This window comes from Ailuropoda melanoleuca, chromosome 2 (genome assembly GCF_002007445.2).
Source record: "Ailuropoda melanoleuca isolate Jingjing chromosome 2, ASM200744v2, whole genome shotgun sequence".
NCBI classification, from domain to species: domain Eukaryota; kingdom Metazoa; phylum Chordata; class Mammalia; order Carnivora; family Ursidae; genus Ailuropoda; species Ailuropoda melanoleuca.
This window is the reverse complement of record NC_048219.1, coordinates 28198001-28224742: the sequence shown is the minus strand read 5'-3', so window position 1 is coordinate 28224742 and position 26742 is coordinate 28198001. Positions and strand designations below refer to the sequence as shown.

The 26742-nt window shown below is 45.5% G+C and overlaps 1 protein-coding gene across 1 annotated transcript; it reads right to left on the bottom strand.

The window, feature by feature from the left end:
- Positions 1-3768: 3768 nt before the first annotated feature.
- Positions 3769-22458, bottom strand: CPT2 (carnitine palmitoyltransferase 2). The gene is made up of 5 exons (XM_002915739.4): positions 22150-22458; positions 11712-11792; positions 10087-10193; positions 5343-6647; positions 3769-4418 (listed from the first exon to the last, which is right to left on the bottom strand). Exons 1-5 carry the CDS (start codon positions 22302-22304, stop codon positions 4087-4089), a joined length of 1980 nt encoding a protein of 659 aa, XP_002915785.1. The 5' UTR covers positions 22305-22458; the 3' UTR covers positions 3769-4086.
- Between the last annotated feature and the right edge of the window lie 4284 nt (positions 22459-26742).

The window sequence follows — 26742 nt, the reverse complement described above, 5'->3', positions numbered from 1 at the left end:
CTAAAGGCAGGAGGGCCAGTTAGGAACGAAGAAATTGATTCCACCTCTTGACAGGAGCTACAAAACTACCTTCGTAGGAACGGGTGCCAGGAGGCAACAAGACAGCGGTCTCCAGCAACAGCCCACTGTGTCAGGCCCCTTAAGGGCTAAAACAGAAGTCAAAGCTAGGAGTAGTAGGACGGCGGGCAGGATGACCTTGCAACACGGTAACCTCCCTCACCTTCTCCATCCACCACCTGTCTCAGTCTCATGTCTACCTCCTCAAATCTTGGCTCCCATTCTTTGTCATTGTGTCACATGAAGATAACTGGACAGGTGTCACTAGATTTGGAAAGCATGTTTGATGTGCTCTAATTTAAAACATAAGCTATTAGAAACCACAATGAGAGACCACTTCACCCCCACCAGAATTGCTATATGGCAAAAAAAAGATAGGCGGATGATAAATGTTGGTGAGCATGTGGAGAAACTGGAACCTTCATATTCTGCTGGTGGAAATGTAAAATGGGGCAGCTACTCTGGAAAACACCCTAGTGGTTCCTTAAATGACTAAACAGAGCTACTACGTGCCTCAGCAATTCCACTCCTAGGTCTATACCCAAAAGAAATGAAAACATGTTCACACAAAAACTTATACATAAATATTCACAGAATTTTTCATAACAGCCAAAAGTAGAACCCAAATGACCATCACCTGGTGAATGAATAAATAAAATGTGGTATATTCACATGCTGAAATAGTATTCAGCAGTAAAAAGAAAATAAGTACTGATACATACTAGAACATGGATAAACCTTGTAAACATTATGCTAAGTGATAGAAGTCGACCACAGAGGGCCTTACATATATAGTATAATTCCATTTATACGAAATGCCCAAAATAAGAAAATTACTATAGGGACAAAAAGTAGATTAGTGTTTTAGTATTTGGGGCAGGGGGAGTTAAGGGAAAAGGGGAATGATTGCTAATGGGTATAGAGTTTCTTTGGGCGATGAAAATGTTTAAAATGCATTGTAGTGATGGTTGTACAACTGTGGATATGCTAAAATGATTGATACATTTTAAATAAGTGGAATAAATAATATGTGAAGTATATCTCAATAAAGCTGTTTTTTAAAAAAAAGCCACATAGGGGCGCCTGGGTGGCACAGTGGTTGAGCGTCTGCCTTCGGCTCAGGGCGTGATCCCGGCGTTATGGGATCGAGCCCCACATCAGGCTCCTCCGCCATGAGCCTGCTTCTTCCTCTCCCACTCCCCCTGCTTGTGTTCCCTCTCTCACTGGCTGTCTCTATCTCTGTCGAATAAATAAATAAACTCTTTAAAAAAAAAAAAAAGCCACATGGGGCGCCTGGGTGGCACAGCGGTTAAGCATCTGCCTTTGGCTCAGGGCGTGATCCCAGCGTTCTGGGATCGAGCCCCACATCAGGCTCTTCCGCTATGAGCCTGCTTCTTCCTCTCCCACTCCCCCTGCTTGTGTTCCCTCTCTCGCTGGCTGTCTCTATCTCTGTCGAATAAATAAATTTTAAAAAATCTTTTAAAAAAAATTAAAAAAATAAAAAAATTTAAAAAACCACATGGTATCCACAAAACTCGCTTTGGTGTCCTGGGGGCACTTCAGTGAGAAGCAGATAAACTCTAGAGAGGCTGGCCTGGCTGTGAATCTGGAGATGTGCCACACTTGTTCTAGAGTCATGAAGAGAGAAAGCCACCTGGACAGAGCTTGCTGACTTCCCAAAGCCCACTCCTCACGTGGAAGCGGCTTTAGGGTCAGGAAGAGCACGGATTCGTTTAACAAAGTTCGTTCTCCTGAGTCGGGAGGCCAGGTAGTTTAAGATGTAATTACCGGAAGCCGAGATGAACAGAAACATAATAGAAAGAGCCCTGGACGAGGAATCAAAAGAGCCTGTCCCGATCCTACCACTTATCAACTGACCTCCTTACCTTCCACAACTATCCATCTTCTGTATGAACTAGAGATAATAACTTCTGTCCATTCCAGAGTTGAGGGGATCAAATCAGCCAAATGCTTTACAAATGTGCAAGACTTGTGTATGAGCCCCAACTGGGTTAAGACTTAATAGCTGAGTTTTTGCCATCCCAGGTACCACTGCAGAATCCTTCACAGCACGAATCCAAAACCAGGAGGAAGGGTGGGGTAAGTTGTAAGCAGGACTGCTGAACACAGAGACAGACCACAGAAGAGATTCCTTTAAAGAACTACGTGTACCCAAGGTGTACTGCCCAAGGGTACATTCACCCTGAACACATGCATGAACTACGACATCTCAGCCCTGCAAGTTTCAATCAAGGTTTTGGTTTTAAGAGCTCAACTATGCGGAGCTCTCTATTCAAGTGAGGTCAATGCTTCGATATGGAACAGAACAGCAGCAGCACAGACATCACAGAGCAGCAAGAGAACAGGCTGAGCTTCAACCACCTGCCAGGTGCTTTGCCTATATCATTATAGCTAGTCCTCATTACATCCCCATGCCATAGGAATTGTCCTCAATTACAGAGGAACACACACCAGAGAGGCGGAATAACTTGTCATATAGGTTAGACATGGTAGAACCAGGTAGAACCAGGATACCTGGTTCAGGTATTTTGGAGGGAGGGGTCAGAGACGACGCCTTCGTCGGCCTCGGCCAGAGAATTGGAGTCATCTGACTCACCCACCCTGCAAATGGCCCCATACACAGCATAGGTTTCAAACTTGCCTTTGAACTTGCCTGTTGCCTTGTCAACGATTTCCTCAGACCGCACAGGTGCACGACGCCACCACCGTCGTTCCCCAGCCCAAAGCACAAGGCGGGCACCACGGAGCGGAGTGACGGATGCTCCGCGCCCGGCAGCGATACCAGCGGTGGGGCGGGGCCTCAGCTAGTGCTTCCGGGTGACGTGCGCACGCAGCCGAGCTCCGGCTCAGGTTTCTTGATCGTGCTTCACAGATGAGAACAACGTGATGTTCACGTGCACTGGCCTCTACCACGTGTCCCCCTCTGATTAAACCACGGACTACAGGGAACCTGGTACCTGTTGGGTAGTCACTAAATGATTACTGAGTGAAGGACAGGCGAAGTCGACTAAGAAGAGGTAGAGGCATGTTCATATGAACCGTAAGGAGAATTAAGTGAGAGAATGCACTGGAAGTGCTTTGTGACGGGCTCATACCGGAATCCAAATCCCAGCTGTCAAGTTCCGGGGTGATCCACCACAAACACAGCTTAAATTAAACACAAACAAAACCCCTTCCTTTTCAAAACACAAGACAGAACAGAACCAAACACCCTTCTTTTCATGTTACAGCAGCGTTCAACAACAGATTGTTAACAAAAATTCTGTATTCACTCAAAACCAGAGATTTCAAGTGCAAAATGTACAGAATAGTCACGTGTACGTTAGGCCATAGATACCACACAAGATTCAACTGATTAATAAATACACACCAATTATAAATCTTCATTTGCCTGGAATAGTCAAATAGTACTCCCCAAATCCATAGGAATACCCTTTACTGCCACAGGACTATCAGAATCAAACACCAGCAGACCACTTTCTAGAAAATTGAAGAGGATTTTTAGAGAGGATGTCCCAGGAGAGAGAGAAGTTAATAGGGAGGATGAAACAGCACTTCCCACCTCACCTCAAGAGCCAGGAGTCAGTGGGAACTTACTATTACCTGAACTTACTGAACTTAATGTTGGAAAGTTCTTTGTGGGGTTTAGGAAATTAGGTTGAACAACAACAGCAACTAAAAGGAACCATCTCCAAGCAACAATTAAATTTTATTTCTGCTTCAACAATAAATACACCTAAGTTATCCTTCCAAATCCCCCCTCCTGATCAAATGCCCTTAAAATTGAAATCTCCCATTCTCTTTAGTTGTGATCTAGTTCCACTTGACAATTTTATGTTTAGCTTTAAAACCTTGACTTTAAAAGCTCCAGCCTTACAGCATGGGCTGCTTAGGCTGCTTAGGCACCTCGTGATTTGTTTCCTTCATACACAGAATAGCACCTTTTGGCTACATAGGTCCCAATTTTCATGTCAATGAAGCGATGGAGGCTTTTCACCCATCCAGAAGCTAAGTTTTGATGCATTTGCCTTCTAAGGCATCAAATATGTCTTCTAAGGCCTTCTCTACACACTGGAGAAACTCCCGGGCATTGCGGCCTGGGTAGGAGGAGACGTTGCAGCCTATCCAGTTGTCGTGAACAGCATACCCAACGCCAAAGCCATCAGGGACCACAGGGGCAAAGCCCCCGATGTTCACTGCTGGGCTGCTCAGTGTGCTCGTGGACAGGATGTTGTGGTTTATCTGCCCATATGCAGGGTCCAGGTATAGCTCAGGTGGAACAATCCCCTTGGCTGCTGCCAGGTACCGCAGAGCAAATAAGTGTCGATCAAAGCCCTGGCCTGTCAGAGACAAAATAGAAAACCAGAGTCTCAGAATCATAGAACGGAAAGGGACCTTAGTAAACCCCCCAACCCTCTGTAGTCAGCGTCCCCTTCACAGCATCTTTGAGAGTGGAAGAAGGCTCTGTCTGCTTATGCATGCACACATCCAACTCACTAACTCTGCAGCTGAGCCTAAAATGAAAATATGATTTTAAAAAATATGATTTTAAAAAATCAGCTTAAACAGTCAAAAAAAAAAAAATGAAAAGAGCTATGAATTCAAAAACCAAAATAAAACCCAAAGTCTAAGTCTAAGTCTAGTGTAAAAGACAAGATTGAGTCACTGGAACAAAAGCGAAAGGGTTTTGACCAGGGTTCTAATCTCAGCTCTACTGCTCATGTGTTGTGTAATGCTGAGCCAGTGGCCTCAGTTTCCTACCCCTAAAATGGAGGATGAGACCAGAATGTCTCAGAGATCTCTTTTACTTCCAGGACTTTTGGCTGCATGAAAGGACAGGACTATGTGATCCTCCAGGTCCTTTCCAGGTCTCAAATTTTACCACAGAGAGGCAAAGGAAGGATGACATTTAGATTTGGGAAGAGCTTTTGAGATGGCTTATTTATCAGAAGCCAACAAGCGAGGTAAAGTAAGAGGGGCTGCAGACTTAGAAATCCTGAACTGTCAGAAGTGAGTCAGATGACCAATAAATAATAGAAAGAGAATCACGTCTCTATCCTTGCAGAGGAGGAAAGAACATTCTGATCTCTAATGGCTAATCTGGCTGTTTAGACTGCTTGGGTAGAAAATCATCATCTGGGGATTGGCAGATGGACTGAACTGGTGAAGTGGTGGAAATCAGACATGGAGGAGGGTATTACTGAGGCTTACCCCAGAGCTGAAGGCAACACGACCCAAGGGCAGGTTCCCCACCCCCATCTCACCCATCGCTGCTTCTTTGGTCAGCTGGCTATGGTACTTGGAGCACTCGGCCACCATCTGCTGAAGCTCTCCAGCACTGTGTTGGGAGGGCTCCCTGACAAAGGCCTCAGAACACCTCTTCGTGAAGATGGAGGCCGGGCGAATGGTCTCAGTGCGGCCATGCTTGAATGCGGCAGTGCTACAGGACTCATAGCTGGCCACCGTCTGCCCATACTGCCGCAGAAAGGCCATCTGGAAGGCCAGCTGAGCTACCGAGTCAGGACTCAGCTTCTGCTTCTTCAAGAACTCTTTGCCCCCTCTGTGAAACTGGATGAAGTCGACAGTGAGGGTTTCCACGGTGGCATCAAACTTTTCCTTAGCAGTGCTGATGCCGGTCTTCAAGGCATCGTTCAGCTTGAAGTTAAGTCTTTGCACGGCAGCAGAAGAGTCAGTGCGGGCCGGCTGGCTCTGAGGGCTGACAGCAGGGGCTTGAGTGCTATCTTTGAACACTTCATTGAAAAACCTGAGCACTGCCACACCGTCGCCCCAAGCATGCTCGAAGTGGATGGCGGCAGTGCCGTCCTGGGCTATAATGAGGTTGAAGGATTTATCGAACCAGCGGTTTGTGCCGTCACTGTGCAGCATGCTGTGAGACAAGTGGATAAGGCCCTTAATGGGGAAGTCATCTAGGCAGAGGCAGAACACGGCAGAGTCCACCTTCCTCAGGGTCTCCTCATTGCCGCCACTCACCAGCTTCTGCCTGAGGTCTGCCCAGACGTCTCGGTTCTCAGTGGTCAGATACGCCAGGGGAAATTCGGGGGCAGGGCTGTTGTCTGAGAGAACGTACTTCAGATGAGCCTGGATTTCAGAGGCGCTCACAATGTTTCCATCTTGATCCAGGACATCAAAAACATAGAAATGTCCTTTTCTTAGAACCAGGAGGTGCCTAGCCTTCTCATCACTAACAAGTTCATCCCGAGTGGGTCTGGGTAAACGAGTTGAATTGAAAAGCCGAAAATACTGGGACATATCCAGGGGATACGCATTAACCAAGTAGGCACCATACCAGGACAGGGAGGAAGGCACAAAGCGTATGAGTCTCTTGAAGGTATCAGTGTCACTTTTAGCAGGGTTCAAATGGAAAACCTCTGGCTCCAAAAGACCAGCCCGAAGTGTCTTCAGAAACCGGACGGCAGAAACAGTCATGTTGGTTGCCCTGGTGAGCTGGTCATTATACTCAGACTTTGGGTCAGGGTTGAATGCCACAAATGGATTAAAGTTCAAGACAACGGAGTCTCGAGCAGTTAGGTACATATCAAACCAGGGGCCTAAAAGATAAAAGTAAGCAACATCATAAAAAGTTAATGCAGTCCCTAAAAATGAAATTTGAGAGAGAAAAATAATCAAGCATATGGAGACAAAATGACGTCAACCTCCAGAGGGTGAAATTTCCTAATTATTTTTTTGATCTGCAATAATTCATGACATATAAATGGGGTCACACAATATGTGGTCTTCCGCATCTGGCTTCTACCGCTTACTATGTTTTTGAGGCTCAGCCATGTTGTAGCACGTGTCAGTTCTTTACTTTTCTGTATTGCTGAATAATGTTCCATTACAGGGATACACGACATCTTGTTTATCCATTCATCCATCGGTAGACCTTTGGTTGTTTCCACTTTTTGCTTATTAGGAATAAGGCTGGTATGTACAAGTTTTTGTATGGATGGATGTTCTCAATTCTCTTGGGGAAACGGCTAGAAGTGGAATTGCTAGAACATGTGGTAAGTCTAAGTTTAACCTTTCAAGGAACTGCGAGATTGTCTTCCAAAGTGGCTGCACCATTACCACCAGCAGTGTATGAGGGTTCTAATTTCCCCACGTCCTGGGCAACATTTATTATTGTTACTGTCTGTCTTTTTGACTGGAGCCAGTCTTGTGGGTATATCATTGTCGTCTGGATTTGCATTTCCCTAGGTTTGTTGCTTTTTCTTCCTTTTTCTGTTTCCTCTCCTGATTCTTAAAGAAATACAGTAACAACTCATTTGCATTCATCTTGAAGAGCTTAGTTATTAATTCCCACCCCGTTTCCTTAGGTTTCTCTTGTTTCGTCTCCTTTCAGGGACAACATTCACACTTGACTGTCCCCCTACTGTGGGGGAAAGTATTCGTCATCATTCTGTATGCTCTGTACATCTGTGCACTTGCTCTTTTAAGAAATGTTTGAAAAGCAATTAGAAATAACAATCAGTTCATGTGGATCATCCAAACGAGCCTTCTGCATTCGTGTGGATTCTTGACCTATAAAATCCCCAAAGCAATGTTTTATCAGAAAATGTGTCTTCCAGGGAAGTTCCTGTTGAGATCAGCAAGCATAGATAAAGTCTACAAATAAAAACCACCCCCCACCGGAGGAAATAATTTTCACATGTAAAGCATTGGGGAAAGGATTAATGGACACACATTTATCTGTTATTCATTTGTTGGTCCATTCATTCCATTTCATTCCTTGAGAACACGCTGCGCCAGGCCCTGCCCAGTCAGGGGGATAGAGGGAGGACTAGGACAGGGACTCTGATCGGATGAACTCTGGTGAAGGACACCAACAGAATTAAAACATCATGTAAAACACTGAAATGGCAAGAGAAAAAGTACTGGGGTAAGAGCCACTTAATGAAAGAAGACATGAATTTATGTCTCTGATCCCGCCAGTAAAAGAATTTTAAAGAGATATAACCCAATAAGGCAAAGAGGACGAAACAGGAGACAAGAGCAAATACTGGAAGTCGGAAAGCACTGAGACAACTGGTAATGACTAAGGCAGACTCGAGAACCCTGAGCCGGTGGCCAAAAAAGCCAGGAGATAACATGACCTACACAGCGGAACCCCCAGAGGGCTCAGGAATTGGCAGCCTTGATATATGTGGCTGAAAGACCCCAACTTCCAACCCCAGATCCCCTTCCTGCTCCAGTGGAAGACTTAACTTTTCCTCTCTGCAGAAAGTAAAACTGGGGGACAGCAGTCACAGCTGAGATCTCAAGCCTTCTTCCCTTACCCTACTCCTTCAACAGTAGCAACCTGCAGTTTAATGGAAAAGCTTTCCTGGGAGTCTAACCCAGAGACATTAACATTAGGGGCCCCCCAAGAAAATGGTTCAGCCAGGTCACATTACAGTGAAGTTGTGACTGACCGGCTCCACCCTCATCCACAGAGCTTCCAGAAGCTTTTGAATATCTCACTCAAATCTAAGACAACAGAGAAGGAATATGAAGGATCTGAAGAAAGAAAAGAGGGCAAAACAAACAGGGGGAAAAAAGTACCTTGGAGACAGACTCTGAAGGAAGATGAGAGCATAAAAAACCTTCCCCAATAAATTATTAAGCTCATAGAAAACTAAAGAAAGCATAAGATAATTACTAACTTCAGGGGGAAAAAGTTCACACAGGAACAGGAAAAATAATTTCAACAGGCTCCAAGGCTCAGCTTATGATAGTGTTTATATGGCCCGAATAGCATAAACAGTAAGTATCAAGTGAACCGGAACGGGACGTGCGCATGAACACTTGTGCACGTGGCAGGGAGATGAGATGGCCCGATTCTGGTCTCCCCAGTGAGACGTCAGGAGATAATGTCTCCAACTGAAAAAGTGAAGATGCAGTGATACGGACACGTGATTTGGAAGACGGGGTATAAGTCAGAAGAAGGAGCGGCTGAAAGTGAGGAGTGGGGAACTAGGGGAGGGTCAGGAACTTGCTGGTTTTCCAAATCAGCCTGGTAGAACTATTTGATTCTTTAAACGATGTGCACGTATAACCTTATTAAAATATAAACTAAATTAAAAGAAGTGCTGTGGGGAAAGAGGCAGAAACAACCAGCTCTGAACGGAGGAGGAGGAGGACTGAGAGGTTTCCTGGAAAAAATCATCCCACCTGGGGTTCTTTTTTTTCTTTTCTTCTTAAAATTGAGATGTAACTGACATAAACATGAAATGACTTTCACGTGTACAACCCAGTGATTCGGTGTCTGTACATGTTGTACCATGATCAGCACAACAGATCTAGTTAACATTCGTCACCACACATTGTCACAAAACTGTCTTGTCTTGTGATGACAATTTTTAAGGTCTATACTCCAAGCGACTTTCAAATATACAATACAGTATCACTAACCTAGTCACAACGCTGTACATTATACCGCATGACTTCTTTCTTTTATAATTGGAAGTTTATACCTTTTGACAAACCCTTTCACCCAATTTGCCCACCACCACCAGCCTCACCCCTGCCAGAATCTATGGCAACCACATACTTGGGTCTTAAAGAATTTGTTAGGCTAAAAAATGAAAGACTAAAGGGTCGAGGGAACCGTGAGTTGTCGAGTTTTGCTGCTGCATGAGAGCGTCAGGGTGATACAAGAGGTGAGGCTGGAGAGGGCAGTTATGCCAGACTGTGAAGGCTCTAGGATGACACACACACCGCACAGGACCTAATCCTGCATCCCTCCCGCAGAACCAGTGATTAGGCTCTGGCTGGATGCTACCTGCAGAAAAGGCAAGACATTGCTGTTCAGCACAAACTCCAGCTGAGATCTTAGTGGAGGAGGAACTCACTCAGCCTTAAAGTTTACCTCAGAAAGAGTGGATGAGACATTACTCTGGTGGGCTGGTCTCACCAAAAATATTCTGAGACCGAAACTGGAGAAAAGATGCCTCCCTGTCCGTGGTGGAGGGCTCGGGGACTCCCACGCCCACAGCCCAGCCTGCCTACCTGAAATGTAGCTCGTATGTTTATTCTGCTTGTCCTGAGCAACCAGCTGTTCGTGCAGGTCTTTTCCAACCCCGTTTTCAAAACTCTTGCAAAACTGTTCTGTTTTCCTGAAATGTTCAAGAAAAGGCAGAATCAAGCTATGGCAGGGAATACATGACTTCTAGACACACGGCCAAGAACTCTTACACTGAGATTTGGGTCCCCAGTAGCATATCCCTAGAACCTAGGACTGAGATCAGAAAGTCCCTCTGATCAGAAGAACAGCAATCAAACCAGAACAGATAAATTTAGGCTATCTTCTTAAAATGACTGATCGGGAAGATCAATCAACATCTCATAAGGCAATCTGTAATCCAGGAGGCAGCTTGGCATGGAGAAAAGGAGATAGGCTTTGGAGTCCAGAAGAGCTGAGCTTTAATTCTAGCTTTGTCACTGTCAAACTACGTGACCTTGGACATGTTACTGGATCTCTCTGAGTCTCGGTTTGTTTATGTGTAAAACAGAGATAATATACCACCTTACAAGGATAAAAAATATTTTTAAAGCTAAGGATTCAGGATAGTTTGAAACATTAATACGTAGTAACTGGTAGCTATTAAATCATTACCATGTCAAGAGAAGTTTCAAGTGACTAATATAGAATATTTAAAAGCAGAGGACTAGATTATAAACAATTCATCTACATTTTCCATCACTGTCCAGGAAAGGACTCTGTGATTCCAATGACAATGCCAGTTACCTGCACAAAACCTTCCGAAATGGAAAAAGTGAATTGCACTGGGATACAAGAGCTTAACACAACCCACTTTTGACAATATCTAATTTTATTGTCCAATTCCATGCTGAGTTAGCTTCCTAGGACTGTCATAACATCCACAAATTGCATGGCTTAAAACAATAGAAATGTATTCTCTCATAGATCTTAGAAGTACAAAGTCAAGGTGTTGACAGGACCACATTCTCCCTCAAGACTGTAGGGAGACTCTGTTCTCTTTGTTTCTGGTGTTACCAGCTATCCTTGGCATTCCTTGGTTTATTGATGCATTCCAATCTGCCTCCGTCATCAATGACTGTGTCTGTGTCCCTTCTCCTCTTCTTACAAGGACACCAGTCATACCAGATTAAGGACCCACCCTACTCCAGTATGACCTCACCTTAACTAATTACACCTGCAACAATCCTATTTCCAAATAAAGTCACATACTAAGTTCCAAGAAGGGAATGAATCTGGGGGGCATATTATCCAGCTCAGTACCCCTGCTCACCAAGCAAACTTCTGGCCTGCCATATGCTCTCCTAAATGAACTCCCTACCAAGGGCACATGCCCTCTGCCAATGACCAGTGCCAGTTAGCCTCCAGGTCCACCTGACAAGATACAGTACAAATTTGGCATTCTGGCTTAGACACCATTGCCTGTTGAGTCTGGGCAGAATCTCACTTCAAGGCATCCTCAGTCGTTCCTGAGTGAAAATCTATTTCCTGAACTTGAAAATGTCAGGACTAAGTCCCAGGTCTCCGGAGACCCAACTAAATCACAGAACACTCCCCGAAGCTTGGTCTGCTACTACTGGCCGGCCTCTCTTGAACCTCCCAACCACGGTCATCCGGGGTTCTCAGAATTTACCTGAATTGGCCATCATCTAAGAGAGGCTTCTGCGCACGGAGGTATCTCTTAATGGTGTCTTCAAGCTTGGGAATAGGCAGCCTGGGAAGAAAATAAGTTAAGGGTGACAATATGTGGAAGAGGTCAGTTAGCTTCATAACCCAAACTAATAAATAATTACTGGATCATTAATTTCCTTCCCCAAAAAACCAATAATGGGAAGCCACAGGCCAATCAGAATAGAAGGATTTACTAATGCAAGTATCAGTGGTAACCTTTTTTTTAAAGTAAAATAAGAATTTTCTAATGTCTTAATGATGACTTTTACAAGAAAAATAAATATTCAAATAGATTAACAATGGGGAAGCAGACGCTGCCTGAAGCACTGTTTGCTGCTCACAATTTCGATACCTCTGCTAACCCTGTATTGGCGCTGATTTTAACTCTGCCTAAGTCTGAGCAACTGCGCTTTTCTCCCCTACCATGAAAAAGACAGTTCTATTTTTAAATTTTCCTGGGCATTTTATGACAGAGAATCATACAGAAATGAAACACAGGTCTGTCCAAGGGCCAACCAAATATGGGATCGACCGTGAAGTCTTGCCGGGTCACCAAGAGTCCTATGCGGAGAACCAGATCTTCCTGTTTGCCTCCTTACTCATCATTCTCTACCAGTGCATTCCCAACGACAGCGATGGTGATGAACTTACTGGTCCACAGTGAAATGAAAACACAGGCACGGCAGAGCAAGGTGTACTTGCTTTTTTACGTCAGTGATTTTACTGAACGATATATCTGGTCATACCAAAACTTACTCCCAGTTGGCCAAGTTAGTGCTGCCAACTTAAAATTAAGACTGATACATTCAAAATATCTAAACATGGCAGTCATTAGGAAAAGTGGAAAGTTATCCATAAAACATAGCTTAAATCCTTACTATAAGATATACTGTGATTCTTCAGTTTATTTTTCAATTCATGTTTATCAAAAACAGGATGTCAAAATTAATCTGAATTATTTACAGCCGTTATAGACTTAGGCCGCACTGAGTAACCACTCACAACACTTTAGTGCTGTGAGTACTGTCCTTATATTCTCGGATTTACACAGAAAATCCCAAATACCACCTCAGCTACCTCATAATTACGAAGTTACCTACTTACCTTTCTCAAGACTTTGTATTAATACAGTAGGGACATTAACGAAAGTTCTTCTCTTTAAACAAAATTCTCAATTAGAGGCAACGGCAGTTTTGTAAGAACAGTCCTTGTTAAAAGTTCAAGTGTTAAGTCTAGCCTGAACTTACTTTGGTGGGGAAAAGCAAGTTTTTAGAATAATGATTTATTTTGGGGTTATTGATACAACAGAAATGGAATTTCCTCAATGGAACTTAAGGCAGTATGGAGAAAAAAGTATAAACTTTTTATCATGGATACCAGTGTTCTGTAAATCACCTGTTCTCTATATAAAAAATGTTTTAAAGATTTTATTTATTTGAGAAAGAGAGAGTGAATGAGAGGGGAAGAGAATCTGAAGCTGACTCCGCACTGAGCACAGAGCCCCACACGGGGCTCAATCCCATAACCTCGAGATCAAGACCTGAGCCGAAACCAAGAGTTGGACGCTTAACCGACTGAGCCCTCCAGGCGTCCCTCCATATAAAAAAAATTTTTTTAAGATAATAAATATGCCAAATTTACCAGGTTTTTATTTTTGCCTCATATAAAATGCCTTCAGTGTAAATGCCAAATAGCAGTACAGTCCACATTACTGGATTACCTAATACATTGGTAGATGATGGCCATGGTTATGAAGTTACTGGTTCACAGTGAAACGAACAAACCTGGACAGTACAGTGAGCTTTCCACAAAGCTAAATGTGCTTCATTTAGAAGTCTGCCCTTAATTCGGAGATGGTCTCACTTTTTTTTTTGGATGGGGGATGGGAGTCACTAAAGGTCCTTTCTTTTAAGAAATAAGGTCAACAACAATATTCTTCCCCCATAATTTTAGTGCTTTGTGAAACGTTAAAGTGTAAGAACTCCTGGTCCAGTGGAAAGAGATGGAGATGCAGGCTTGAGTCACAGCACTGCCACTTCAGGTCTAGTTATAGGGTTACAGGTGGCAAATTTCTTGATGTCCTAGGCAGGACATGGAGAGAGGAACTGCCTCACAGAGAGATCTGAAATCCTGTCTATCATGTTCCAGCTCCATCTAGCACACGCCCATCACCACCACGTCTAGTATATGCAAAGTGAGGCTCACAGCATTTGGAATCCCACAGATCTGGGTTTACACCCGAGACTGTCACTTACTACTCATGTGATCTCGGGCAAATTTCTTATCTCTCTGCCCCCCTCTTTCTCCATTTGTTAAATAATAGCTCAGTGGGCTACTATGAGGATCAAATGAAATAGTATCAAGAACTTCGCAATGTATTCTCTATTTCCTTCCATCAGCTCAGCGACATCCAGTTTGGCCCCGACCAGCTATGACTCTTCACTAGCCACTCCCACTAGGTCTTTCATGTATTTATTTTTTTAAGTTTCTTTTTAAAGATTTTATTTATTTATTTGAGAGAGAGAAAAAGAGAAGCAGACTCCCTGCTGAGCAGGAAGCCCGAGGCGCTTAACCACTGAGCCACCCAGGCACCCCCATTTTTTTTAAAAGATTTTATTTATTCATTCGACAGAGATAGAGACAGCCAGCGAGAGAGGGAACACAAGCAGGGGGAGTGGGAGAGGAAGAAGCAGGCTCATAGCGGAGGAGCAGGCACCCCCATTTTTAAAATCAAACTTTGAAGTTTTTATTTAAGTAATCTTTCCACACAACGTGGGGCTTGAACTCACAACCCCAAGATCAAGGGTTGCATGCTCTTCCGACTGAACCAGTCCAGCGCCCCTCCACTAGATTTTAGAACCCCCGCTCCATTCTGAACCAACTACCCTATACTCTATAACTTCCTCAGGACTTCTCCTACCTCCTCACCTGTCTTAAAATCTGACTATTCCGAAAATACCATTTGCTTTCAGATTTCTCTCCAAAGAAAGCCACTCCCCAACTTCTAGGAGGGACCAGGACCCTCCCGTTCCCACCACTTGCCGTCAACACTAAACAAGTCTTCTTCCTCTCAAAGCCAGTTGTACCTCTTCCCCACCCTCACCTGTTTGCTGCTCCAAGGGGTGGTGGGTTAGTAAACCAGCTCTCAGGTGGCCAGGGGTGAAGCCCTGATTTGTAGTGTTTACCAATTTCTGTAAATCCCAGGCCAAACTCAAGGTACCAACACAATGTCACTGAATGTGGAGCTGAGAAAAACTGCAGAGCTGGCTCTCCTGATCACGGTGATACACAGAGAGGGGAGCTCGCCACTCGTCAAGATCTTTCCTCCAAACCTCTTCTCTGACCTCCACCAGGCACATGGGCTGACAGAGAACAGGCACGGATCACTTCTTCCTCTCCCCCGCTACCCATCCCTGATTCTGCTCTATCACATTTAGTGGGTTATGTGTTATGTCCCTCTCCCCCATCAGACTGCAAATCATGAGATCCTTAAGGACATCGAAGATGGAGTTAGAAATTCTCTCTTCTGCCCTGTTGGTTTTTTTCATCATCTTCTTCAGTCTCTTTTCCCTCATTATGTCCTCTTGCCCTAAAAGTGCATGTTTTCTCAAGACTGGGTCCGCCGCCCTCTCCTGACTGTACCCTCTGTCAGTAAACCCCTCTGCTCTGATACTTTCAACTCTGACACTTACACGGGCTCCTCCAAGCACGTACTGAGGGAGAACACGGAAGGTACTCAAGGGACCATGACCCTGCGTGACTGCAGATCTATTCTGTCTAGAGACAGTGAGCATCAAAGCCAGACAAACCTGAGTTTAGTTATAAACCACTGACTGTTCAGAAGGTAGATCAGTGGTTCCCAGGGGTGGGAGGGGGTCGGGGAGTGGCTGCTACCGTGTGTGGGTGGTTTTTGCGGGGGGGAGGGGTGCGGTTGGAGAAGGGAATGAATGAACTAGACAGTGGTGATAGTCACACAGCTCTGTGATTATACAAAAAAATCTCTTAATTTGTACACTTTAAAAAGTGAACAATATCTCAATAGAGCTGTTAAAAATTTTTTAGAACAAGTTCTTTTTCATCTCTGGTGATCAGTTTTCTCTTCAGTAAAGTGAAGGAAGTGGAAGAGGTGGTCCCTAAGGCCCCTCTACAATTCTGTGACTGCAGCCTCAGGAGCCCCGGGCATTCCTCCCCTTGCAAGCCAGCACCCCTGCACAGTGGTTAATCTGGCTTCATCATTCACAGCTCTGTGACTTTGGGCACATTACCCATCCTACACCTACCTTTCCTCACCTATAAAATGCAGATTAAATGAGGCAATCCATGTCATTGACTCAGAACAGAGCCTGACACATAGTAAGCACTCAATACACATTAAGTTCTATTATCTACTCAGTGCTCAAGTCTTACAAATCCAGTCTCTGCCACTAGACTGTTCATGTCACTAGGGAACTAGCATATGGACTCTCTCTCAGTGCCTAGCACAGCATTTCACCAGTTTTTCTGGCTGCCCCCCATGTATTCTCTCTTCCTCTGGTAACAGCACCCCTTCCTACTCAAGTCCCTTTGGCTCGGGTGGAGCTGACTGCCCAGCCCACCCTGGAACGGGCTTACAGCTTACTGGTTCAGAGCCAATGAGACCCACGGAGAACCTATAAAACTAAATTACGGGATTTTTTTTAACTGTTAGGAAAGGGAAATCCCTACTAGCTGAGGTCACTAAGAGATGAGGGTGTAAACTATGTTGTAAGTGATGGCTGCAATTGTGTCACCTTAAGGAGAGAGACTGACTAAGAATGGAATCACACCAAAGGGTTGAAAGGAAAGGCAAAAGAGTATTGACAACATCATTTGAGCCCCTGATCTAACCTGGATTTTTCATGTGAGTCCCTATATTCCTGTTTGCTTAAGCCAATGTAATTGGGGTTTCTATAACTTGTTACCGCAAAGGCCAGCTACTGCTTTTCAGTAAGTGTTCCCTTATAGTCAACATTTATTCTCTAATCTTTAGAAATCAAGTTGCAAGGTCACCCCTCGTCTCTTTGCAGTTTCCTAAAGAACACCAAAAGTGGTTTCCCATGCACACCTGCAGTTTCCGGTGCTCCCTGCAATGTTAAGCCCCAGGTGTCTTCAAAGAGGTAGAGTTAGGGCTGGAGAGATGCCTGGGGAGGTCCCTCTTAACCACGTGGGTTCTCCTTCCCCACACGCTATCTAGAGGATCCCCATGTAAACATGAACTACTATAATAAAGATGGAAGAAAAGTAAGCACCAGCAGATTTCTCTCCCTAATTATCCCCCGTGTAAGTGCCTCTGTGTCAGTTGAGATGTTATTATCCTACAGCTTCCAAGCAGCAGGCACTTACTTCAAACAGTTCCTCCTGCCAAGAACACAGCTAAACAGGCTTTTGTGTTTTTACACAATCTAGTTACCATCGAGATAAGGCCCATCTAGCTTAAGGACACGCCTCTGGGGCCCTGTTAGCCTGCACACTGGAAATTCTGGCCTCACCAGCCTACCATTTGAATTCTAGACAACTGCCCATTATGTCTGGAATACCAGTTACTATCTAAAGTGATTAGGGAGGGGAGCCTGAGTGGCTCAGTCGTTAAGCGTCTGCCTTCGGCTCAGGTCATGATCCCAGCGTCCTGGGATCGAGCCCCACATCGGGCTCCCTGCTCAGCGGGAAGCCTGCTTCTCCCTCTCCCACTCCCCCTGCTGGTGTTCCCTCTCTCGCTGTGTCTCTCTCTGTCCAATAAATAAATAAAATCTTAAAAAAAAAAAGTGATTAGGGATTAAAGGACAAGAAAAAGACTGGCATTTATTGTGAATCAACTATGGGCCTAAAACGGTGACTGATGCTATTATTTTTTAAGGACATAATGGGTCTCCCCCAATCACCACCCCAACACACACACACACCCAGCCCAATTCTAATAACTTAGGGCCCAAATGGTGATTCTTTACTTTGAGCTGGCCTCTCCATACACTTCTCAACAGTTCTGAACATGCCGTGTACTTTCAGGCTTCTGTTCCTGGGCACCAGCTGCTCTACCCTTCCCTCACTCCTCTCACTTGGTGATCTTCAAAGTCCTCAAATGCCACCTCCTCTGTGAAGCTTCCCTTACTCGCCCAGGCACTGTCACCCTGACCTCCACACTGACACAACACAATAATTGTCACCAAGCACATCCTACACCTGCAAACACGTTTGCCTGACACAGCAATAGTACTTGTGAATATCTCCTGAGTTACTATGTGCCAGATTTGTACTAAATGCTTCATATCAGTATTTAATTCTAACAATCCTGAGAGAAAGGTTAACATTATCATCCCAGTGTTTAGGTTAGATGACCTGCTCACAGCCATGCAGCTAGTATGACGTGGAGCTGGATTAAAGATCAGATCTGACTCCTGCCTCATGATCTTGTGGAAAACTGACGGGACTAGAGCCATTTTAAAATGGAGTTGGAGCAGCCATTGTAGAGAAACTGCCTTACTTGCTTTTGTTTGAACTCGCTAAAACCTTCTGGACAACATGGTAATTGTCTTAAGCAATTTTTTGAGAAGTCAATAGGAGAACAGATACCCTGATCACAAGACTGATGGTTATGGACCTTCTGGGAAAAAAAAAAAGTCAGCAATTAATGTATAACCAGGAGTAGTCTGGCTTATAAACATGCTTAGAAAACATCCCCCCCCTTTTATTCAACTCATGTAATTGCCCCCTTCCTCGTCCTAATAAAAACCAGTTGCTTTCATCCTACAGGTGGGAATTCTATTTGGGTATTCACTTGAATTTGTGCTCCCCACACCGCTATTCTTTAATCCCCAAAAAATGTTCATTTGCCTCTCACTGCAGCTCTTTATTTTCCGGATGACAATCTTAGCCACCATGAAATGCTGCTTCCCATTTATCACATTTTATCTTAACTGTTTACCTGTCAAATCTCCCCCACTGTATGGTATGCTCCTCATCATGACTGATTGGTCTCCAAATCCATACCAATAAATGTTTCTCAAATTAATAATGTGAATGAGTAGGTCAGATTGATCCACCCTTTGTCCCCTCAGGACTTGCAGTTTTGTATTTTGAGGTTAACTGTTCCGTGTATATAAATATGGCCCTTAAAAATAATACCTAACTGATCTATACACCTAAAAATAGTTAAAATGCTAAATTTTATATGATGTATATTGGAGCATGCTTACAAGGGGCAAAAAAAAAAATCTAACACTTAAAAGCAAATGAATGACAGTGCAAGGGTACCTAGAGGAAAGTAGTCGAAAGGCAGTAGGGATGGGGAAGACTGGGTGGCTCAGTCAGTTAAGCAACTGCCTTCGGTTCAGGTCATGATCTCAGGGTTGTGGGATCGAGTCCTGCATCAAGCTCCCTGCTCAGCGGGGAGCCTGCTTCTCCCTCTCCCTCTGCTGCTTCCACCTATCCTCCCGCCCCCGCACCCCCCACCCCATCTCCTGCTCTCTAATAAATAAAATCTTTAAAAAAAAAGAAAAAGGCAGCAGTGATGTAACAGGAACAGGAAGAGGGAGGGAGGGAGATCCAACTGGACTACGACAAAGGGACTAGTCCCTCCCAGGAAAACTAATTAGGATAGTTTCCTATTTTTGGCATCTTATCTCACTCTGCGCTCACAATAGCCCTAAGAAGTGTGTGTTCCATTCCTACCTCACTGGTAAGAACTGTGGCTCAAAAATCATGGAAGGAGCCGAGATGCCCTTCAACAGATGACTGGATTAAGAAGCTGTGGTCCAGGGGCGCCTGGGTGGCACAGCGGTTAAGCGTCTGCCTTCGGCTCAGGGCGTGATCCCGGTGTTATGGGATTGAGCCCCACGTCAGGCTCCTCCGCTATGAGCCTGCTTCTTCCTCTCCCACTCTCCCTGCTTGTGTTCCCTCTCTCGCTGGCTGTCTCTATCTCTGTCAAATAAATAAATAAAATCTAAAAAAAAAAAAAAAAAACAAAAAAAAAAAAAAAAAAAAGAAGCTGTGGTCCATATATACAATGGAATATTACTCAGCTATCAGAAAGAACGAATTCTCAACATTTGCTGCAACATGGACGGCACTGGAGGAGATAATGCTAAGTGAAATAAGTCAAGCAGAGAAAGACAATTATATGATTTCTCTCATCTATGGAACATAAGAACTAGGATGATCGGTAGGGGAAGAAAGGGATAAAGAAAAGGGGGGTAATCAGAAGGGGGAATGAAACATGAGAGACTATGGACTATGAGAAACAAACTGAAGACTTCAGAGGGGAGGGGGTGGGGGAATGGGATAGACTGGTGATGGGTAGTAAGGAGGGCACGTATTGCATGGCGCACTGGGTGTTATACGCAACGAATGAAGCATCAAACTTTACATCGGAATCTGGGGATGTACTGTATGGTGATTAACATAATATAATAAAAAAAAAAGAGGAAAAAAAAAAAGAACTGTGGCTCAAGGAAGTTAACTGAATTGCCTGAAGTTACGAAGTGTCACATCTAGAATCTGAAACCAAGTTCCACCAGACTTCAAAGCTAGGACTTTTCACCAAGTGGACATCAAAATGAGTACCAAAGATGATACAGTTTACCAGTCTAGAATCTGAGATAAAAGGAATCTCATCTTATCTCACCACCAACTCACAGCTAAGGTAACAGAGGCCTGGTGGCCCTTGTTCGAAATTATCCAAGGGTGATGACTCGGTTCTACCATTTGTAGCTCAATTCCTACAGATTTTTGTGCTGTAGGTTGGAGGAAATGATCTTGAGTATTACTCCCAGCTTTCCAATTCTAAAATGGAGAAAATCCCTCTGATCTTAAACCTGAGTGGAGCCCAGGCCTGCCAGAAAGTCAAATGCTACTGGGCTTGGCAAGTGAAGACAGGTTCTGTCATTCCTCACCTTTCCCCCACATACAGGCTCGGCTCACACACAGGCTATTAAGAAGAAGATGCGTTCCAGCTTTGCCCACAGGCATAAAGGCCACTTTTTTTTCCCTCCCTTCCTCTGCCAAATTTAAGCAGTGGGGTTGGGGCTAGATAATCTCATTCAAGTCCGCTTTAGATGTCTGCACACTGTTATTTCATAAAAATCACCTCAGATACTATTCCTGAGAGGGTGGGGGTGGGCAAGGACAGTGGGTCACACAGTTGCTGGATGTGGAGAAAAACAGCAACCGAGTAGTTGAAGGTGACGCCTGTGATACAATCCTTGTTTTGTGAGGTGGGGAGCCCTGGCCTCCAGTCCCTGGACTGGGAGATCCCTGGTGGCAGAAGGAAGTGAGAAGGGTCTTTGAGGCAATTTTGGGACTTGGTACCAGGAACTAACTGGTGAGTGAGCGGAGAAGTTACAGTCTGGTTTTAGAGGGTAAATGAATTTCAGGAAATTACTAACATTGGAAAAGGAGCCCTGGCAGGCTCAGATTAAGGCTGGGAGTTCAAAGACTGGGAAACCTGGCAGTCGAATTAAAGAAAATACCAGGTGGGAAAAGAAAAGAAAATATTGGATGAGGGAAAGGGAGAGGAAGATTTATCAGGGCTGTTTTCATAGGGGAAGTAGACTCTGAGTGAAGTGTTTTAAAGGAAATGAGGAGGAACACAGAAAAATTTGGGTGAGTTCTGGATCTAAGCTGAATAAGAGTTTGGGAGGGGCACCGAGGGTGGTGTCTAGAATTCTGCAAGAAGGCTGAAGCTGCAGAGGGTAATGGGAGTTAGGGAGGATATCTTAGAGGGAGAAACCTCGCGGGTAGCTGAGGAAGGTTTAGAAGGGACGAGAGGCCTCCAGGGTAGACAGGACTTAGAGTGCTGAGGTTGGAGGAGGGTAAGGTAAGCACTTGAGGAGTGTGCCTGGTGACCCATGGGCTGCTAAAAGTGCAGAGTATTGGAGGCACATGAGCGTGGCTGAGCAACAGGCCTGAAGAAGGTGGAGTGCTGGGAAAAGTTGAGGGAGGGTAAATACTGTGTATCAGGAATTGGCCTGTCCATATTCTGGGCAGGAACGAGAGTCAGTTATGAAAGTACTTCAGGGGACACCCTAGTTGGAGGGGTAAGGGTGGTGCTGGAGATATGCACGGTGGGCATTTTTCAGGAAGAAATGTGAGGGACTCTGGCATCTGGATGGAAGTTGACTCACTGGAAAGAGAATCAGAGAAAGGCTCAAGACGCAGAATCTGAGCAAGTGATGGGGGGGGGTGGAGGGTCTAGTAGAGAATGCGAACGTTCTGAGGTTCTTGTGCCAGGAGAGTCTTAAAGTGTCATGCTTTCCAGATTTCGGGCTGCGACATTGTTCCAGGCAGGAGTTTGGGGATTGGGAGCGGGTTCAGTACAAGAGTCATGAGTGACTGGTGTGAAGGCTGGGGCCGACCCCAGCGGGCGGCGGGGACCGGGAGGCCGGGCTCACCTGGGCAGGCTGTCCTGGAAGTGCATAGTGGGCACGATGCTGCGCTGCAGGTACTCGCGGGACCCCGAGCCTGAGCTAAGGGGCCGACACAGGGGTCCCGGGCCAACTCCAGGGCCCCGGGGCCAGGCGCGCAGCAGCAGCAGGCGGGCCACCATCGTCCCGAGAGGCTGCGGCGGCGAGAAGGCGGAGGATGGGAGTTGGGGACAGAGTCAAGGCCGCCACCCCCAGGTCCCCGGGGCGCTGCGTCAGGGGCTCCCATCCGGCTCGGGTCGCTCCCCCCAGCCACTTCCGGCCCCTGGCCCCGCCTACGAGAGCGCCGGCCCACGAGAGGGCCCGCCCACCGCCGCCCCGTCCCGCCACCCGCGCACGGATCGCGGCCAGGGTTCAGCCCACTGCAGGGCGGGTACCGCCACCGCCTCCCCAGTCCGCCAGTCTTCCTGCTGGTCTCCCTTCAGCTCCCAAGGTGACCGAAAACCGAGCTCCGAGGCCACTCCCTTCTCCTGTTTTTCGCGCAATGTAGAAACTGGAGCTGAAGGAAAAGAAAGGAAGGAAAAAAGAATCTGATAAACCTAAATTTGATCTAGGCTCCGTCCCTAGGAGATTGTGGGCAAAAATTTAAAGCTCTCTTTCCTCGTCTAAGAAATAGAGGTTTATGATCGATCATTCAGCGTACCTTTCACGATCCTAGCTATGAAACGAGGTCATTTGGTATGTACAGTGCCTGATGCTGTGAGCAGTTCCTGGATGATGGTGGTTGTTACTGTGACCCGTGACGTTTACCCTATGGAAGATCTCAGACCTACCATGGTTAACACCGCCCAGCTGCCCTACGACCTCACTTGAGCTGGTATTAGAGAAAATATGCGCAGGAGCTGGAAACCATGGAGTTCACCGTTCAGCCACCTGTTCTGTGCAGAACGCCCCTTTCGAGCAGGATCTCCTCTGCTTGAACATGCTTTCTCAACTTGAATACTTCCTAGGGCAGGATGCTCTTTCGCTGGTTCTAGGGAGCATTCTGTGCCCTGTGGACTGCATGAGGTTGCCTGTCACCACAAATCACCTCCAAGTTTCCTTCCAACTCTGACTCTAAGATTGTAGGACTGGGGGCGCCTGTGTGGCTCAGTCGATTGAGGGTCTGCCTTTTGCTCAGGTCATGATCCCTGGGTCCTAGGATGGAGCCCTGCATTGGGCTTCCTCCTCGGCAGGGAACCTGCTTCTCTCTCACCCTCTGCCCTTCCCCCTGCTCGTGCTTGCTCTCTCGTGCTCTCTGTCACACACACACTCTCTCAAATAAAATCTTTAAAAAAAATTATAGGACTGGAACAGAGATCTGTTTTCCCTCACCCATCAGAAAACAAATAACCCCACCACACTCCAATCCCAGCTTTCAGCTTCAGCTGAACTATTAGGTAGGCTCTGCTCCCATTTCACAGAAGAAGGAAGTATCAAAAGACATACTTGGCTTGAGGTACAGAATTCCATTCTGGGAACTTGGACTTTTCTTAGCTTCAGCTCTCTCAGTCACGGCCCTGTGTGTCTGAGGCAGCTGGGTACATTTGGTCTGTCCCATAGCTGGCTAAGCAGTGGCAGAAGCTGGAGCACATCAGAAAGAGCACTGGACTGGAAGTCAGAAGACCTGAGTTTTTTTCTCAGCTCTGTCTTAAATCTAGTTGGTACCCCTGGTTGAGCAGAAAGATCACCAACCAGCTCTGACACTTGCTGGGCAGTGACTACAAATCCTTAAGAACTGAACATAAAACTCAAAAATACTGAATATCTAATCCTCCTTCAACTGAGGGGAGAAACAAAGCAGACCCAAACCTAAATCATCAGTGCCATTTGCCTACAGTGTATAGGGCCAGAGAGAGACTATCAAATTTTCTCTTAAAAGATCATTCCACCAGGGGTGCCTGGGTGGCTCAGTCAGTTAAACTTCCCACTCTTGGTCTCACCTCAGGTCTTGATCTCAGGGTTGTGAGTTCAAGCCCCATGTTGGGCTCCACACTGGCCATGGAGCCTACAAAAAAATAAAAAATAATAATAATACTAAAAAGAAAAAAAGATCATTCCACCAAATCCAGACAGTTTTCAAAGCTTTGAAACCTGAAACAAACATTAGGAGCTATGTAGAGTTAAGGGGATCAGAGGACCCAGAAGAAGAGCGGTAGCTTACTTCTAGAGACAAGAGGGCCAAGGAATAGTGCTCATCCAATATAACAGCTGAAAGAGGGGCTCAAAAGCCTTCCGTGGGTGCACGGCTGACAGGAACAAATCAAACCCCTCACACCGGTGGCCAAGGCCTTCTAATTCTGGCCCTCATCTGCTTTTCTAGTTCCCACTATAGGGTCGAAGGCAGGCCACCCCAAGACAGTCCACTCTGATGTGAAGATTATTTTGAGCTGAAAGCAGTCAAGACCCTGTAGGCTCAAGAGAAACTTTTGCCCCTCCTTTAACTCAAAGAGGAATCTAAATTGGGGGGTTTTTCCCAGAATAAGGGTTATTGGCAGAGATAACTTTTATCTGAGTGATCCACCTGTATTAGAGGACAAACGTCTAATTTACCGAACATCTGCTCTTCTTCTTATTGCCCTGGGAATTGCATTCCTTCCCTCTGAAATCCCAGACTCTATCCCTCTTCTCCTTAGTTCGGGATGATTCCCATATATACCTGATAGTTGTTTCATATTATGTAACATGAAGCAGATGCTTCAGGTATACACCTCAGTTTGCCTGTCTTTGGATTATCCATGTCTGTGTAGATTCCCCACGTGTACACCACTAAATCTGATTTTCCCCTGTTACTCTGTCTCATGTCAATTTGATTCTTAGTCCAACTAGGAGGACCCTTGAAGGGGAGAGGAATTCTCGCTCCTCAACACCATCATGTCACCCCAGGGATCCTGTGCCATAGTAACACTGAACTACTCAGAATTCCCAGACCTTGCCCTTACTTCATGCCCTTTGTTTAGCTGTGCCTACATCTAGGATGTTCTTTCCATGCATCTCTGCCTAGCACACCCCAATATCCTCCAAACCCCACTTCAAAACCCACAACTCTGTGAAATCTTCCTCAGTCCTCATCCTTCCTCTTTCCCACAAGAACACATCCCTCCCTTCACTGCACATTCATCCTCCTTTATTGTCATGTATGTAAACCCTAACTAGATTATGACTGATTTCATTAATAGTTCATCTCCCACAATAAACCTTGAGGTCCTCCAAGACAGGGGGCTTGCTTTTATTTCTGCACCCAGGTGTCTAACACAAGGCCTATCATGGATAGCTGCTTTCCTTCTTTTTCTTTGGGATGGCCTTGGTGACCAGAACCTGGAAAACTGGAAATACCAACGTTTGCTATGTAAAGTTCAAGAAAGTTCCTCTACTTAAGAGAAAAATCCTGATGACTACATTGTTTGTATTGAAGTAGTCCCAGAGTTCTGACACGGTGGTCAGGTTAAAATAGTGCTTTTGGTTGGGTTTTGTTTTTTTTTTTTTTTTTTTTTTAAAGATTTTATTTATTTTTTCGACAGAGATAGAGACAGCCAGCGAGAGAGGGAACACAAGCAGGGGGAGTGGGAGAGGAAGAAGCAGGCTCACAGCAGAGGAGCCCGATGTGGGGCTCGATCCCGTAACGCCGGGATCACGCCCTGAGCCGAAGGCAGACGCTTAACCGCTGTGCCACCCAGGCGCCCCAAGGGTTTTGTTTTTTGAAAGAAAGAGAGCACGTGTGTGGGGGAAAGAGGGAGAGGGAGAGAGAGAATCTTAAACAGACTCTGCACTGAGCACAGAGCCCAACACGGGGCTTGATCCAAGGACTCCGAGATCATGACCTGAGCCAAAACCAAGAGTCAGATGCTTAACCGACTACGCCACCAAGGTGCCCCTTAAAGTAATGTTCTTATTCAAAATCAAAGGACAATGAACTTTAAACAGACATCAGAAGATTTCACATTTCAATGAAAAAGAGACCCAGGTGTTTAAAGAAATGACAGGAACCAGTACCTAATGTTGGCCTGGCAGCCCCAAGTTCTTTAGTTCTACTGGCTCTTACCTGGACCAAATATTGCTTAAAATAAGGAAACTCACAGGCCAGTCCTTGAAAATTGATTTAGTGGGATTTGTTGTAATGAACGCCAAACCTTTAAAGAGAAACAGTATGTGAAAAAGTATTTAAATACAAAAAATTGAATCCCACGTATAAAAAATGTGCTCCCTGGGGGCGCCTGGGTGGCACGGCGGTTAAGCGTCTGCCTTCAGCTCAGGGCGTGATCCCAGCGTTATGGGATTGAGCCCCACATCAGGCTCCTCCGCTATGAGCCTGCTTCTTCCTCTCCCACTCCCCCTGCTTGTGTTCCCTCTCTCGCTGGCTGTCTCTATCTCTGTCAAATAAATAAATAAAATCTTTNTCTTTAAAAAAAAAAGTGCTCCCTGTCCTGTTGTGATGGTTAATTTTATGAATCAACTTGACTGGTCTAAGGGATGCTCAGGTAGGTTATAAAACAAGACTTCTGGGGCGCCTGGGTGGCACAGCGGTTAAGCGTCTGCCTTCGGCTCAGGGCGTGATCCCAGCGTTATGGGATCGAGCCCCACATC

What these genes read in the sequence shown, in the direction of transcription:
- CPT2 (XM_002915739.4), bottom strand. Translation starts at nt 22,304, where the DNA reads ATGGTGGCCCGCCTGCTGCTGCTGCGCGCCTGGCCCCGGGGCCCTGGA. An exon ending in TTAGATGATGGCCAATTCAG is followed by an intron (nt 10,194 to 11,711) that starts GTAAATTCTGAG and finishes TGAACATTTCAG; the next exon opens with GAAAACAGAACAGTTTTGCA. An exon ending in ACATACGAGCTACATTTCAG is followed by an intron (nt 6,648 to 10,086) that starts GTAGGCAGGCTG and finishes TTTATCTTTTAG; the next exon opens with GCCCCTGGTTTGATATGTAC.